At 40.2% G+C, this 14,096-nt stretch overlaps 1 protein-coding gene across 1 annotated transcript; it reads right to left on the reverse strand.

Moving 5' to 3' along the window:
• Nucleotides 1-168: 168 nt before the first annotated feature.
• wrap73 (WD repeat containing, antisense to TP73) lies at nucleotides 169-13,886 on the reverse strand. Its single transcript, XM_010749659.3, has 13 exons — nucleotides 13,703-13,886; nucleotides 13,051-13,138; nucleotides 12,768-12,920; nucleotides 11,244-11,360; nucleotides 4,647-4,719; nucleotides 3,806-3,909; nucleotides 3,294-3,380; nucleotides 2,387-2,521; nucleotides 1,897-1,974; nucleotides 1,715-1,817; nucleotides 1,479-1,604; nucleotides 1,051-1,242; nucleotides 169-628 (listed from the first exon to the last, which is right to left on the reverse strand). Exons 2-13 carry the CDS (start codon nucleotides 13,117-13,119, stop codon nucleotides 516-518), a joined length of 1,350 nt encoding a protein of 449 aa, XP_010747961.1. The 5' UTR covers nucleotides 13,120-13,138; nucleotides 13,703-13,886; the 3' UTR covers nucleotides 169-515.
• Nucleotides 13,887-14,096: the final 210 nt, after the last annotated feature.

Here is a 14,096-nt window from a genome sequence, read left to right on the forward strand (position 1 = left end):
AGCTTTGTGTCAAATAGTCAGGAGTTGGAACCTTTTGTGGTACCATGAATCTAAACCAAAACGTCCTGTGGATAAAAAAAAAATAATAATAAAAAAAGATAGAAAAATTACGTAAAGTAGTATGAAAACTGAAACTAAATGACGCATACACTTGAGGAACCCACCATGTGATGCATTATTTATGACTGCATTTATTCAAAAATAATTAAACAATTTCAAGGTGAACACATAAAAAAGCTACAAGTGCAGTTAAATCTATAAAACTTGTAAACCTCTATCTTCTCACAGTGTTTCAAACTAGTGCTTCAGTCTGCCTTTGGTAATTTAAAAAGTGTGGCTATCCATTCTACGTCTCTCAGGAGGAATGTCATGTTGGGGTTTTTAGTGTCCCAGAAACTTGAACTGAGGGCTCGGTGAGCAGTCTTTTGGTCATCGCCATAACACATTACCCGCCAAGTGTGTATGGTTAAATAAGCGTGAACTGTAATCCAGCGAGTCCCATTGTTTTGTGTCTTTTACTTGTCCTCCTGGTCAGTGTCCATGTAGCACAAACACAGCTGCTCCTTTCCAAGAAGGATCAGAGTGTCTCCACTGCAGTGCCAGTTAAGTGATTGGACCTGGAAACCACCTGGCAGGACAGAGGGAGAGCAAGTGTGATCATAATGCATCAACTGAAGTAAAACACACCCATCTTTCAGACTAAATCAAAATGTATCACAGATGAGCATCACAAAGGTAAAAACTGAGAGACTGCAGATTTGTTCTTGTTTGCATTTTCGTACATTAGATCACTGGTGGGATTTCTTTGCACAGAAAGGAATGATTTGAAATTGAAGAACAAGACTTAACCCATGACCTTGCCAGCATGTCACTAGGACCAAGCTGATGTCATACAATATGAGTTGAGTCTTTAAACGTAAACTGTGACCTTTTGCTGCTAACATGCAGAAGTTGCCTTGTAAAACTTAAGTGAACCTGAATGGAAGGACATTAGAGTAATGGAGCAGTCTATTCTAGCTGCTTCTAACTCTCAGTGACTGCACATCTTACCTTCAGTGGGGACTTGGACAGAGACGCAGCCTGCCGGGGACCAGAGATAGAGTTTGGTGTTGCCTGTACATAGTGCCAGCCGAGGGCGTTGGGGGTCCCATTGAAAGCAACGCACAGCCGATGTCTGCTCAAGCACAGCCTCCAAGCTCATCGTCTGCATGTCCCACACCCAGACAACACTGGACATGTTGTCTATGGTCAGAGAAACACAGATACACACATTCAAAGCCATTCTCAGCTTAAAGAACCGAAACACAGATACACACATTCAAAGCCATTCTCAGCTTAAAGAACCATGAAACACTAGCTTTGCAGCAAAAAGAAGTTCACAGAAGTTTAGGTGTATGATTGAAAATATGTACACGGTTTACATATTACAGTTTTCTGGGTGGTCAGGTATAGGTAAGTAAACAGCTGTAAAGTTTCACCGTTTTTGGTGGCTAGATAGCGACTGTCTGAGCTGAATGCCAAAGTGGAGACACCGATCTTAGGGTTGGCTCGGTCTGGGTCTGGTTTGATCACAGGAATTTGGACTGGCGGTTGGCAGATCTCGTCTGGATTAGGCGACAACAACAATTGAGTTTGTGATTAGACAAAGCTCCTGACATCAGAAGTTTTATTTTAATTTATTAGAATATTTTCATAATGGCTGAGGCTGACATACATTTGCTTTGGGTGTTAAAGAGGGTGGTGCCAATTGTGATGTTGTGTAGCGAAAGGTCGTCACTGCCAACAGCTGGCCTTCTCTCAACTTCCTTATAAACAACCTAGAGACATAAAAAACAGTCAATTAGTGAAATGATTTTTTTTTTTTAAGGCTCATCATGAAGACTGGAAAATACTCACAGCTTTTGCGTTGTTGATGTTAGCTGGGTGCTCAAACTGTGTGATTTTCTTCCATGTGATATGATTCAGGATGCGCACCTGACATGAGGGTAGTAAAATCTTAGTTTGTACTGATCGTGACGAATACACAACGAATCATAATCCAGATATATGTTTGACGTTTACACTTTTCTTACTTTACAGAAATTACTTCATCTGTTTCTTAAAGGGGAACTCCACAAATCAAAGTCCGTCAGTCTGAAAAGTTCTGTGAAGCCTTGTGGCTCATAAAATCTGATAAACTGCCACATTGTTTGTGTTGGTTGGCGATGAATACTACATGCTACAATGGCCGCTGAAAGCATAGGACACCGCTGCATTGTGGTTAATGGTTAATGGAAGGACACGTGGCAATGATTACTTTGTGTTTGTTGTGTTCTGTCAAGCTGCAAAGTGATATATTATTTCTCAATATCATCAGCCATTAATTTTTTAAAGAACTTGTCCATACTTTTTCATCATAGCTGCCGATGGCCAGGAACTGGCTGCTGGGGCTCCAGGTCACAGACTTCACACCCAGCGACCACACATAGGCACTGTAGGTTGACAGCAACCGGCCGTCCAACGAATACAGCAACACCTTGTACTGTGAGGATGATACACACACGTGAAGTACTTTGTTCTGTTTGTATCCTCACTAGGCTTCATCAACTGCAATAATGCAGTACTTTGACAACAAGGATGCCTCACAATAGCAGGTGACTACTTATCAATTGTCACTTAATTTACAGTTCTCCTGCACTAGGATTTGACAGGGTGTAAAAACATAGCATATATTTAAGATATCATATAATTTCCAATGCTGCATGTCACAGATCGAGGGTATCTTGTGTTATTAGAGTCTTATCCTGTATATGTGCTTAAATGAAATCATAAATCAAGATATTCTAGCCTTAAAAGTCAAACGGTTGACTGACAGCCCCGGCGTGCAGTATTCAAATCTTAACTGACCATTCTCAGTGAGCTGCTTCACCTTCTGTATCAGTGTGTGCAACAGCTGCCTCTGTTTTTAATCCAACACCTTAAAAGATGATCTGGGGCGGTCGGTAGCGTAGTGGGTTAAGCGGCCGCCCCGTGTGTGGAGGCTACAGTCCTCGCTGCAGCTGGCCCCGGTTCGAATCTCGCATCGGGCGGCCATTTACTGCGTGTCACTCCCCCTCTCTCTGCCCCCCTGCTTCCTGTCTATCTTCAGCTCTCTATCATTAAAGGCATAAAAGGCCAAAAAAATAATCTTAAAAAAAAAAAAAAGATGATCCACTAGGGCAGAAACAATAAACTCCTGCTCAGCAAAGGTCTCAGAGAATTTCATCTTTCACACTCTCTTGTTGAATCATGAGTCTATAAGGCAAATGACTCACCTCCAGACAGCTATCCCACACAGCCAACACACAGCCATTGGGAGACCACTCCACCCCTGCCAGGTCCTGTGTCTCAGTCTCAAAATGCTGTGCAAGAGTTCAATTTAAATATAAAAGAAGAAATTATTTACACTACACATTTACAGAAAATAAAACATATGCAAGTGATTCCTAAAGAGAACAAAAATTAAAATTTCGATTTCTGTTTGTTTTTTTTTAGTTTCACTGTGTCCATGAATGCATCTGCATCACATCTCGTAGAGGACTACTCTTCATTTGGTCAATGACAATTTCAAAGAAAAAATATTTAGAGTCTATGAGGAAAGGAAGTTTTTACACCACTGTAAATCATTATGTAAAGCTGTAACAAAACACTATACTAAATTATATTTTGACTGTCACAGGCTGAAATTATATATCTTTGTGGTCACTGTTGCTTACTTAATATTTACTTAATGAGTTTACTCAAATGTTAAACGTATAATGATGGTCGTAAAACTGCTCCTACTTACCCTGAGTAAATGCCAGTCGTCACACACAAATACACTAACATAGTCTTTACAGTCACGCCGTTCAGCCAAGGCCATATAGCTGCCATCTCTGCTGAAATCTATACCTGTGGGTGGAAGATGATGGGAGGAAGTTAGACTTTTATAGACAACTACCAGTTATGGCATAAGTATGATACAAATCTTTCAAAGACAATGGCACTGCTGCATTGAACTAAACACTAGACTAGACTAGACTAGAAGCCGTACTAGAAAATCATGCGTTAGTTCTTTTTAATTCTTAAAAGGTAATGTTTTATAGTCCTTGAAAATAAGGCTTTGCACATTCAGTTTTGGGCCAGTGTAATCAAGACTCAAAAAAGTTAGCTGACATACTGAAAATACTTTATTTGCTGTCTTTTCTATCATTTGATTCTGCAAACTGAACTGTAACTTCATCACTCGCTGCGTATTTCATTCAATGTAATTATGCGACACTTCGGCACCATCAGGTCGGTGGTATGTAACCATCACAACCATATTATTTATATGATACACAGGTCGCAGAAACGCATAGTATTGCATGCGGAAAATGGGGAGAGTCATAGACAATCATTTTTCCGCTAGCTGCTGACAGGCCTGTTATGAGGAGCATGCCCCATTTACTGAAGAGGGGCACAGCTGTCAGCAAAGACCATAGTTTGGCTACACACCCAGGGTCGCGCCACAAGGTAAAGGACGGCATGTGATTCATGGGGCATGCCGATGCACTTAGAAAACTGGCCCTGTCCTCAGGTACTCCTGATGATACATATCCTCGTAAGCCACAGCAAGACAAATAAAACAATATTATTCTCATACTGACCCTTCTGACATGCTTTGGGATATTTGATGTATGACACGGCTTTGGTGCACAGGGACCAGACGGTGACTCTCAGCTGTCAAGGCACCAGAGGAAAAGAAAGAAAGAAAAAACCCACAAACAAATCATGCATTATTTCCAAGTGAAAGTATAACAAGCATACCTTTGTGGAAGGCTGGCAGCACAAAGGGTATAAACACATCCAGGTTAGACCATGAGAAATGCTAGGATGAGATACTGATGATTTAGAGTTTAAAAGATCTGACAACAATATATCAGCGAATATTCCATTTTAAAAAAAACATTTTTAGACACAAAAACCTAAACAGATATTTTGATAAGGATCTTTTAAATGTGGATGTTAAAGAATTGTGAACAAGATATTTACTGAGTGGGACATTTTACAGTTAGAAAGAATTTTCAGTTCCCTCTAGTGGACAAACAGTGTACTGACAACTCTAAACTACCTCAAACATATATTTATTTTGTCTGCAACTCCTTGTTACTTACTAGCCAATACATAAAATGACAGCTATATCTGTCATAAGCTACATTTTATAATAATACTGACCACACATCAGTAGCCCTTGAAACCAAATGCCACATTTAAAGGAAAGATACTGGATTAGGGATTGGGTTTTGACAGTGCAAGCTGGTACAAACAAACCACTTTTAGACTGCATGACTACTTTAGTGTATAATCAGCTTGATAAGTTTTCTGTAAGAAGATCTGAGAGGCTGTTATCTAATAAGTGTTGCGTATGGTGAGTAAGTGTCAACAGTGACCTAACAAGAGCTCAATCAACCGGGACACTAGCGCAATGAAGTGTTCCTCTACACCCAAAGACTTGTCCGTCAGCTGACAAACAGTCAAAACTAAAGTCCATCATGCCCTTTAAGGCCTGTGGACAGGGTGCCTTGTGTCTTTCAAGCGGTCTATGATACATTTCTAAGAGATATGAGACACTGATATGGTATCCTAGATGGATGCTCTGTAGGGCCCTGAGTGAGTGGAGTGTAGTCTATCTGTATTTCCACTGGGAATGGAGGTATATGTTTAATGGTTGCAGGGACAGGGATCAAAAGAGATTATACAGGTTAAATTAGGACTTATGAAATCAACATATCCAAAACAACATCTTGGCACATAGCGGCAACGTGGGACTGGTCCATTTAGCCAAGATGTAATGTTAGATGTTTGCTACAAGTGTGACAAATTAACAGCAAGTTGGGTAGCCTGCGGGTTGTGTACATCCCCACAAATATGAAGCAGCGCCAATAATAACTATCTGGCCACAAGTCGACATAAAAACAGAGACCACATGTGTTAATGCTCAGTTTTGACAGGAGTCACTCAAATAATCCACCAGTCTCACAAGACTGATGCCAACAAAAGCAAGTGGCACACAGCCAACAGTGCAGCATATTTTGACCCAAGGACCAGTATGACATGTGGCGTCTTGCCCTTCAAGAAACAAGGAACACGTGGCTGTCTTTGGGACACTGTAAGAGAACCTGTGGTGGTCACAACTTGTGACAGTAGTCATTACTAACAATACTAATAGCAAAGGCATGCAAGCTCGACAATGCAACAGTAAGGTGTTAAATGCATGGCCCTCATACTGTCCCCTTTACAGCTTACAGTAAGCCTATGTAACGTGGGTGCATGAAGCCCTGTGTGATCATGCTTTGAATGTTTAAGATGTGAAAATGCTGAACTAAACTGGTTACGTACACACAAGCCAAGAAGAAAGTTAAACAGATTCCTTTTCTTATAGAGAAACAAGTAAAGTCAATAGAAACAGAAACGACAAATTACAGTGCACTTCTAAATAAGAGCGCTATGTATTCTTGTGCTATTGACACTTGACTATCTTGTACTACATTGAAATTCTTAGCACCATCATAGCCAGGAGACAACCAAGTGTACATATATATAAATGGCAATATGGTAATACAAATGATGTATTTTGTGTCTGAGAATGTGCAGGGCTAAATCTACCAAAGTGACAAGGCTTTCATCATATTGTCCAGACAGACATTTGAACTGGGCCAAGACTGTTACCGAACTGGGCTGAAGTGTCGACCCTCCTCTTCGGTCAAGACATCCAGCTGTGTGGACCCTGTAATATCACCTCACTACACGCTTCCTGGACATCCCCTCAGACATGGTGCCATGGCAACCAGTATCAACAGTGCTCAAACACAAACACACTTACACTTCTTAGATGCCTTGAACCCACCACATAGGGGATGCGGGGAGATCAAGACCCGAAAGGCAGTGTAACTTAAAACCTGGTGGAGGAAGGATAGCATGAGGAAAATAGGTGGGAAATGCTTTACCATGTGTGGTGGTATGCAACAAGATCCTTAGTTGGTAAATCTACACTTTAGATAAAGTATCCTCACCAAAGGTGAGCAGCAGTATGTTGATGAGGTCTACGCGTTTGAGGGTGGTGTGAAAAGGCAAAACTCCACTACAACAGCTGCTGTTTATCCATCAGAGATGGAAAAATTCACGTCTGTGCTGGGGTTAGCATAACTGCAACGCTGATCAGTACAGGCTGAAATTACAGACACGTACATCTTTTTATTTTAGTATTGGTTTGATCATGACATGACCATGGATTCGTCATTAGGAGATGCGTCCTAGGGATCCCTCACTAAATGGGGTGGTTGTAAAGGTTTTAGATAAAGGGGTGGATGGCCTGAAAATTATTGTTTCACATGGCTGTTGTAAAACCCTTTGAGACTATAACTGTAATTAAGAGCTGTGCTGAACTTCATTTGACATGTTGTGACAAGACAATCTTCTCAAGACACTGCCAAATGGGACAACTACGGCTAATTTCCACCATCACATCCATTTAGCATCTATTAGCAAGTATTCATAACAAGAAAACCACAAAATTATGGAACATTCCCAACAGGACAGCCTGTGGGCAACATGATAACTACGATCACTTGTAGACCAAAGTTACTGACAGCAACCTGGAATACAAACCTATCCATCAGCCATTCTTATTGCACGCCTTGGCCAAAGCGAGAGAATGGGCGAGTGTATTTGATGCCTTATAGGCCTATCTGTCAGCAGAGGATTAGACTGTAGGCATTTCCCATAGGAAGCCATCTCAAACCAATATAGCCCATTTCTCCTGTTACAGCCTCATGATTCTACCAAGGAACTGGAGCCTCTTGCAGGCCACACGTAAGTACGGGTGAGCTATTGTTCCACGTTGCAGTGCAGCAGCTGCCTACATTTGCAGTTTAGTCCAGTAGCGTTGTTGCCAACAATGCTACATGTTAGCAAGGCTCCAGCAGTACTGGCCAAGAATGCTATTGCTAATCCGACCCCAACAATGTAAAAACCATTAGAGAAGTCAAGCTCAATGATGGCCTTGGCTGGAGTTTTTCCACCCTCAGTTTATCACCCCTCAGCTGGTAAAGGTGGATTAACGTGGATGTGTGAGTGGCATTTTGTGAGGTCCTAAGATAAACGATCGGAATTCAAATAGGAGATGACTTGCGTGAAGTCTCACAATACATACGCAGGAGGTTTCAGCAATGTGACTTTCTATTAAATCTGTGACATGGCGCCATCCCATCCCCACCTGTAGCCTATTAGGGGCTGCTACTGAAACTCCCTGAGACTAAAACACTTTTCCAATTGTTACAATGTCATTGTGAACTACTGAATTATTGTCTGATGATATTTTGTTTAAAATTTTAAAAAACGAACACACCCGCAAGAGCTACAAAGAGACAGCCAGACACACACACAGCTAGCTAAGCAGATTTACTGACACATAGACAGACAGGCAAACACACACACAGAGGCACGATCCACGCCAAAGGCAGCTGTCCCTAAACAAGTTAATATAGCAGGCTGTTTATGAGTGGGGCTGAAATTCAAGCCTGACACGAACACCCGTCTGGCACAGCCTTAATGAAATCTTGGACTGGGGTGAAGGCAAGTTCAGTGGGCCCCTTGGCAATGTGGTAGCCAGTGCCACTTTGCTCTGTTAAATTCAATTTGTAACAAAAGGATGCTCAGTAACAATAAGGAGTACTTAAATTTCTGCTCAGATTTAGACAGCTGATAAGGGAAGTCAGTGACAGGTTTTTGAATGCACAACAGTACAGCTGACAGGATGTTGTACCAACCCATCAATCATCTCTAAGGAATCTAGAGAATGGTAATAATGTGTCCATAATATTAAAAGGTACAGTGTCAGGGCTTCACATCTATTTTCCTGCAGGACAACAGCGTTTTCTCAGAGCTCTCTGCCAGAAATATTGATTTGGAGTGGCTCACTTAGAATAGAATTCAACTACCTTTCAAAGTGCAACTTTAAATTAGGCATAGTATGGTTACCTGACCTTTGTTAGTTCCCAGTGAAAGCATCAATACAGGATTACCTTTCTCAAGAAACAGTCAACTCTGAGTTGAAATCAACAGGAAACAAAGGTCTGCCAACGATGCAACAACAAACCTTCACTTAACGTCATTTAACTACAACATAAATCAAAGGGGGAAAAAAAAGAAAATGCCCACAACTGAGAAGCAAACCAATATCTGATATTTTTACTGGAGAAACACTTACAATTCAAAACTCAACTGATTATAAGAATAGTTGCTGATTATTTTTCTGACTGTAATCAAACTGGAGATACGACTAACTCAACACTGACACTACACTATTCTCCTTAGGAGAGCTGCCGTTCTTTTCTATCCTATTCCTTATTTTTTCTTTTCTTGAAGACGCAGACAGACACAAAGCAGACATGCCACAGACATTTGCACTCCCTGCACCCTTCTTCAGACCAGACACAGTTGTGTGTTGGTGCACAACACCTGTCAAAGGATTCCTGGAGTCAGCTTCAGCATGACAGACAGAGCCCACCACGGTGCCCCTGTCATATTTCCACATGGCCTGAGGGTAGTTGCTGTCGCTTCTCACCTCTTGCAACACGTGCTTGCGATGGAGTGACTTTAAACCAGGAGTCAAGAGGCACAGACTTGTACCAAACACATTTTTATTAGTCTGGGTTTCATTCTGCAGACCATTATACATGTTTAAAACCTTCTGATTCCTCCTGGTGGTCAATATGACATTTGTACCCTTGAGCAGGGATGTTCAAAGTACGGCCCAGCCGGGGGTCAATCACGGCCCACGATAAGATTTCATGCGGCCCGAAGCATTATTTTTGTAGTATATTATTTATGGCCTTCTATGATTGTCAGATATGGCTTTTTTGGTTGACATAACAAAGCATTTGAACCTTTAATATAACTGCTGGTGTTACATACCTCTGGATGTGACACAAAATATTACTTTCTGAATGATTTTGTGAAAAAGAAGAGTGATAGTGACGCATTTTACACTTAGACTTTGCATTACTCATAATAAATCATGTTTAGAATGAACATGATCTGCATTACTCATAATAAATCATGTTTAGAATGAACATGATCTTCATGCAAGTTTAACGTATTCCATACATTTTATCCTTTGTTATCTGACTCCAGATGTGAAAGAAAGGCAGAACTGGTTTTAGATTTGTTCACGCCCAATTGGTTTAGATTTGGTTACATTGTCATTTGTATTATAATGTATTGTGACAACAAAAACAAAATAGTTAAAGAAGTGCATTTGTATATAACTTTTTTTGGTGATTTTTTCATTTTTTAAAAATGTTTTTATTGTCAAATCTGGCCCCTTTTAAAGGAAGTTTGGACACGCCTGTGTTAGAGAAACAATATTCATTAGGAGAGAACTTCCGCTAGCCACACCCACTGCTGAGGGATGATTCCATTATAAATAAAACAACAATAACAACAACAAAAATAAACAAACTGGAGAGTAGAATCTAACTGCTGCATTCATTACTACCAAGCTCAACATATTTTCTTGTAGCTGGTGTTCCCCAAGGTCTAACTTTTGGTCTTGCAAGATCTCAGCGTACTACATAATTTCTTTAAGGTTCATGATAAACTAAACCAAAATGTTTCCATCCATGCCTTTGCTGATGTGGTAGCCAATATTTACAACAAGAACAAACCATTTTACTCAATGACAGTGAATTTGTGTAACAATAAAACTAAGGAGCTCAGACTGGTTGAATAAATCACTTCTTAAAAAGTTACTTTTTGTAGATTAATGAAACTTTGAATTATTGTTTTACCATCTATTTGTACTATATTGGTTTTGGTGTCTTTTTTGCTTCACTCTGGTTCACTAAGTTAGTAAGTTCACTATTAGTATTTGAGTGACTGAACATCTTTCTACGACTTGCTGCCAAAGAAAATACCAAACCCATATTCAAAAAGGGCACATACACATTGCAACCATGTTCCAGAGGTACTTGAGACCCATGTATGACAGGACGCTAACAGGAGGGAAGCTATGAAATCAGGCTGAATACATGCATCGGGTGGGTGGGTAGTAGGGGTGGTCAAGAAAGGCTCTGGTGTCTGGCTATTTTCAGGTCCCCCTTCCTTGCGGGGCAGCAACAGTTGAAACCAGACAAGCATATGCATAAACATACTTTCATGCGCATGAATACATGCACCCATGCACGCACCAACTTCACACTTACATGGAACTCAGTGGTGTTGAGAATGTGACGTCCGTCTGGACTCCAGCGTGAGGAGAGTAGTCCTATTGAGCCCTCATCAATCTTACAGTGCCAGTCCGGCTGTTCGAGAGACCACACCTGAAGAGAAAGACAGAGAGTGACAGAAAGATAGGAATCATCCATCACTGATGACATCCCTCCATAAACTTGATTTTCAACAGTAAGAAAAACTTAAGCATCAGAAACCATGAAGGACTGGCGTTGGATACCCCTTCAAAGGTAAGCTACTTGCCCTGTGATGCACTGACACTACCTTTGTATGCAGATCTTGTTTTCACTACTACAGGACAGTGATTATTATAATCTCTGTCTGTTGATTAAGTTGCAAGTTTAAAAACATTTATGGACATAAATTCAAAATGTAGTGTCTCTATTCTCAATAGTGAATGAAATAATTAATAATTTAATACATTTTTAGATACTTGAGCCTATGGAAAAAGGATCTGGTGTAAATTAGCCATAAAAAGGTGCAGAACAAATAATGTGAAACACCTCTTAACAACACAACTATTTAACAAGAAGACATACTAAAGTAAGACTTATAGGTACATTTGGATCTTTTTAAAATTCAAATTTATTTGGTCTGTCTGTTTTCTGGGCTACTGTAGAAACATGGTGGTCCAACATTGTGTACTATGTGGAGGAGGACCCGCTACCTCTGTAGATATAATGGGTTGATTCTTCTATTCTTATTTTCAGGTGATTACACACCAAGACAAACATGCTTATGAATATTATATTCCATTTCTGCAAACATTGGAATTTAAAAAGCATTTTTAACCCGAATAACAGTTTTAGTAGTGCAATAGAATAAATTCTATGCACATAAAATCTGGATAGCACCCGATCACATGTTGTCTTATCTCAAGGCAAAACTCAAGCTAAAAATGATTAATTTACTAGCCACAAAAGAAAATAAAGATAAAATCAATTGATACTAACTCACATTGTTTCAATAATGTAACTTATTGTTTACTGTACTGTACTGTACTGTCGCAAACTTATTATGAATAATTACATGGCATATAGCTGTGTACATATGTACAGTTGATAAAATGTTACTTTTGTTGTTAACTTTGTATCACAAGCGATAGAAAACTTGTGATTTTCTGTTGTTGTAGAGCTGCAATTATACACTTTAGTTGTTTATTAATTTCTCAGTGATTTCTTAGATCACTTAGTTTATTGTTGAATCCATGAAGTGTCAAAAATAACATCGAGATTAATGGTATGTGACCGCCATATATTCTACTCTAGTTTTCAGAGATGCTTTCATATTATTTATATTGTCTGACCAACAATCAAAGTATACCATTTATAGTGATACTCTACGAAGAAAGGCAAGAACATATAAAAAATGTTCTGTCATTCAAAATAACCACTGATTAATCATATCACCACCTATCGAGCATTTGAGTCATCACAAGCCTTTACACTACACGTTAAGTTATATCTTCACAGTACTGTCTTCTTCTCATAGCCTACCTGTACCAGTCCTCTCTTGTACATAGCACAGAGGATAAAGAGGGAGTCAGAAGACCAGTCCATGTGGGATATCTGGTCCAGGCAGGTATAGAGCTGCAGGATCTGCAAGGTGCTCACATCTCGCACCACCAGCCTGTACTGCACACAGGTAGCCTGAGGAGTACAACCAATGAGACAAGTCAGAAAGGAAATGGCTTCTTTTAAATAATCAAGTATGTACTGTACTACATTACAATACATGGACTACAAAACCACATATTGGCAAAATATTTCAACCACTTACCAAATATTTCCCATCAGGGGAAACTTTACAAAGTTGGTTGGATTGCTTGAAGACCTCAGAGAAATTCATTTTATAATCACAACTGTTCCTGCACAAGAAAAATGTTACAGTTTTTTAAAAAACGGAGTTTCTTTACATCCATACTTGTATGAGGCGGTTTGTGACTACACGAATCAAATCGTGTAGTGTCCAAATGTCAACACGTGATGGCGCCATAAGTCCAGTAAATGAAGCAGGCTTCAGACAGTAAACACACACAGGAACAGTTTTCATCTTCTGCGTCTCATGAGTTGTTACGTGGGGAAAGTGTGCACCTGCTAAAAACTGGTTAGGTCTGTTTGAAACACGACACAGGGAGAAAGAGCTGAGCTACAGGTGCTTATGTTAGCACAGCTCGCTGCAATAACAATAAGTAGCTAAAGCAAAATAAAGCCACGCACGAATCCCGACTGAATCACGACTTCTTTGCCATTTTGTCGCCTTGCTTATTCATATATTTCACATGATATCCGAGCCAGCAGACAGAGAGAAACAAACACTACATGCTAAAGTTAGACTGGACTCGCTCGACGCTAACGTTAGCGTTTAACGTTACTAGCAACTTAGCAGGTTGCTAACCATCACTATCTTCACACTCGGTGATAAAACGTACCTCTAACGACAAGTGTGCTGCTTCTGTCGACCAGATGAGAGACGCCAAAAGTCCCACAGTCGGCTTATTAAAGTTTTTTTCTTCGCATGACTGTCTTCGCGGCACAGGTTATGGATCTAACTGTTGCTGGTTAGTTTGTACGAGCAGATGACGACACAGCGGTGCCGTCCAATCAGCGTCGGGCTGCGAGTGTTTTGCCTTCTGGGAAATGTAGTTCATTATTGTGTTTCCGTTTTTATTTCTGCGAGTGTTTGTGTGAACGTGTGCGCGTGTACGTGCGTGTGTGTGTCAGATTAATACAGACGTATATGAGCAACAATATTTTCTTTCTATTTCAGGCTAATGAGCTTGTTATTTTGCATTGTGTAGGCTAATAGATGTTTTTTTATAAATA

Source organism: Larimichthys crocea, chromosome XV (genome assembly GCF_000972845.2).
Source record: "Larimichthys crocea isolate SSNF chromosome XV, L_crocea_2.0, whole genome shotgun sequence".
Taxonomy (NCBI): Eukaryota; Metazoa; Chordata; class Actinopteri; family Sciaenidae; genus Larimichthys; species Larimichthys crocea.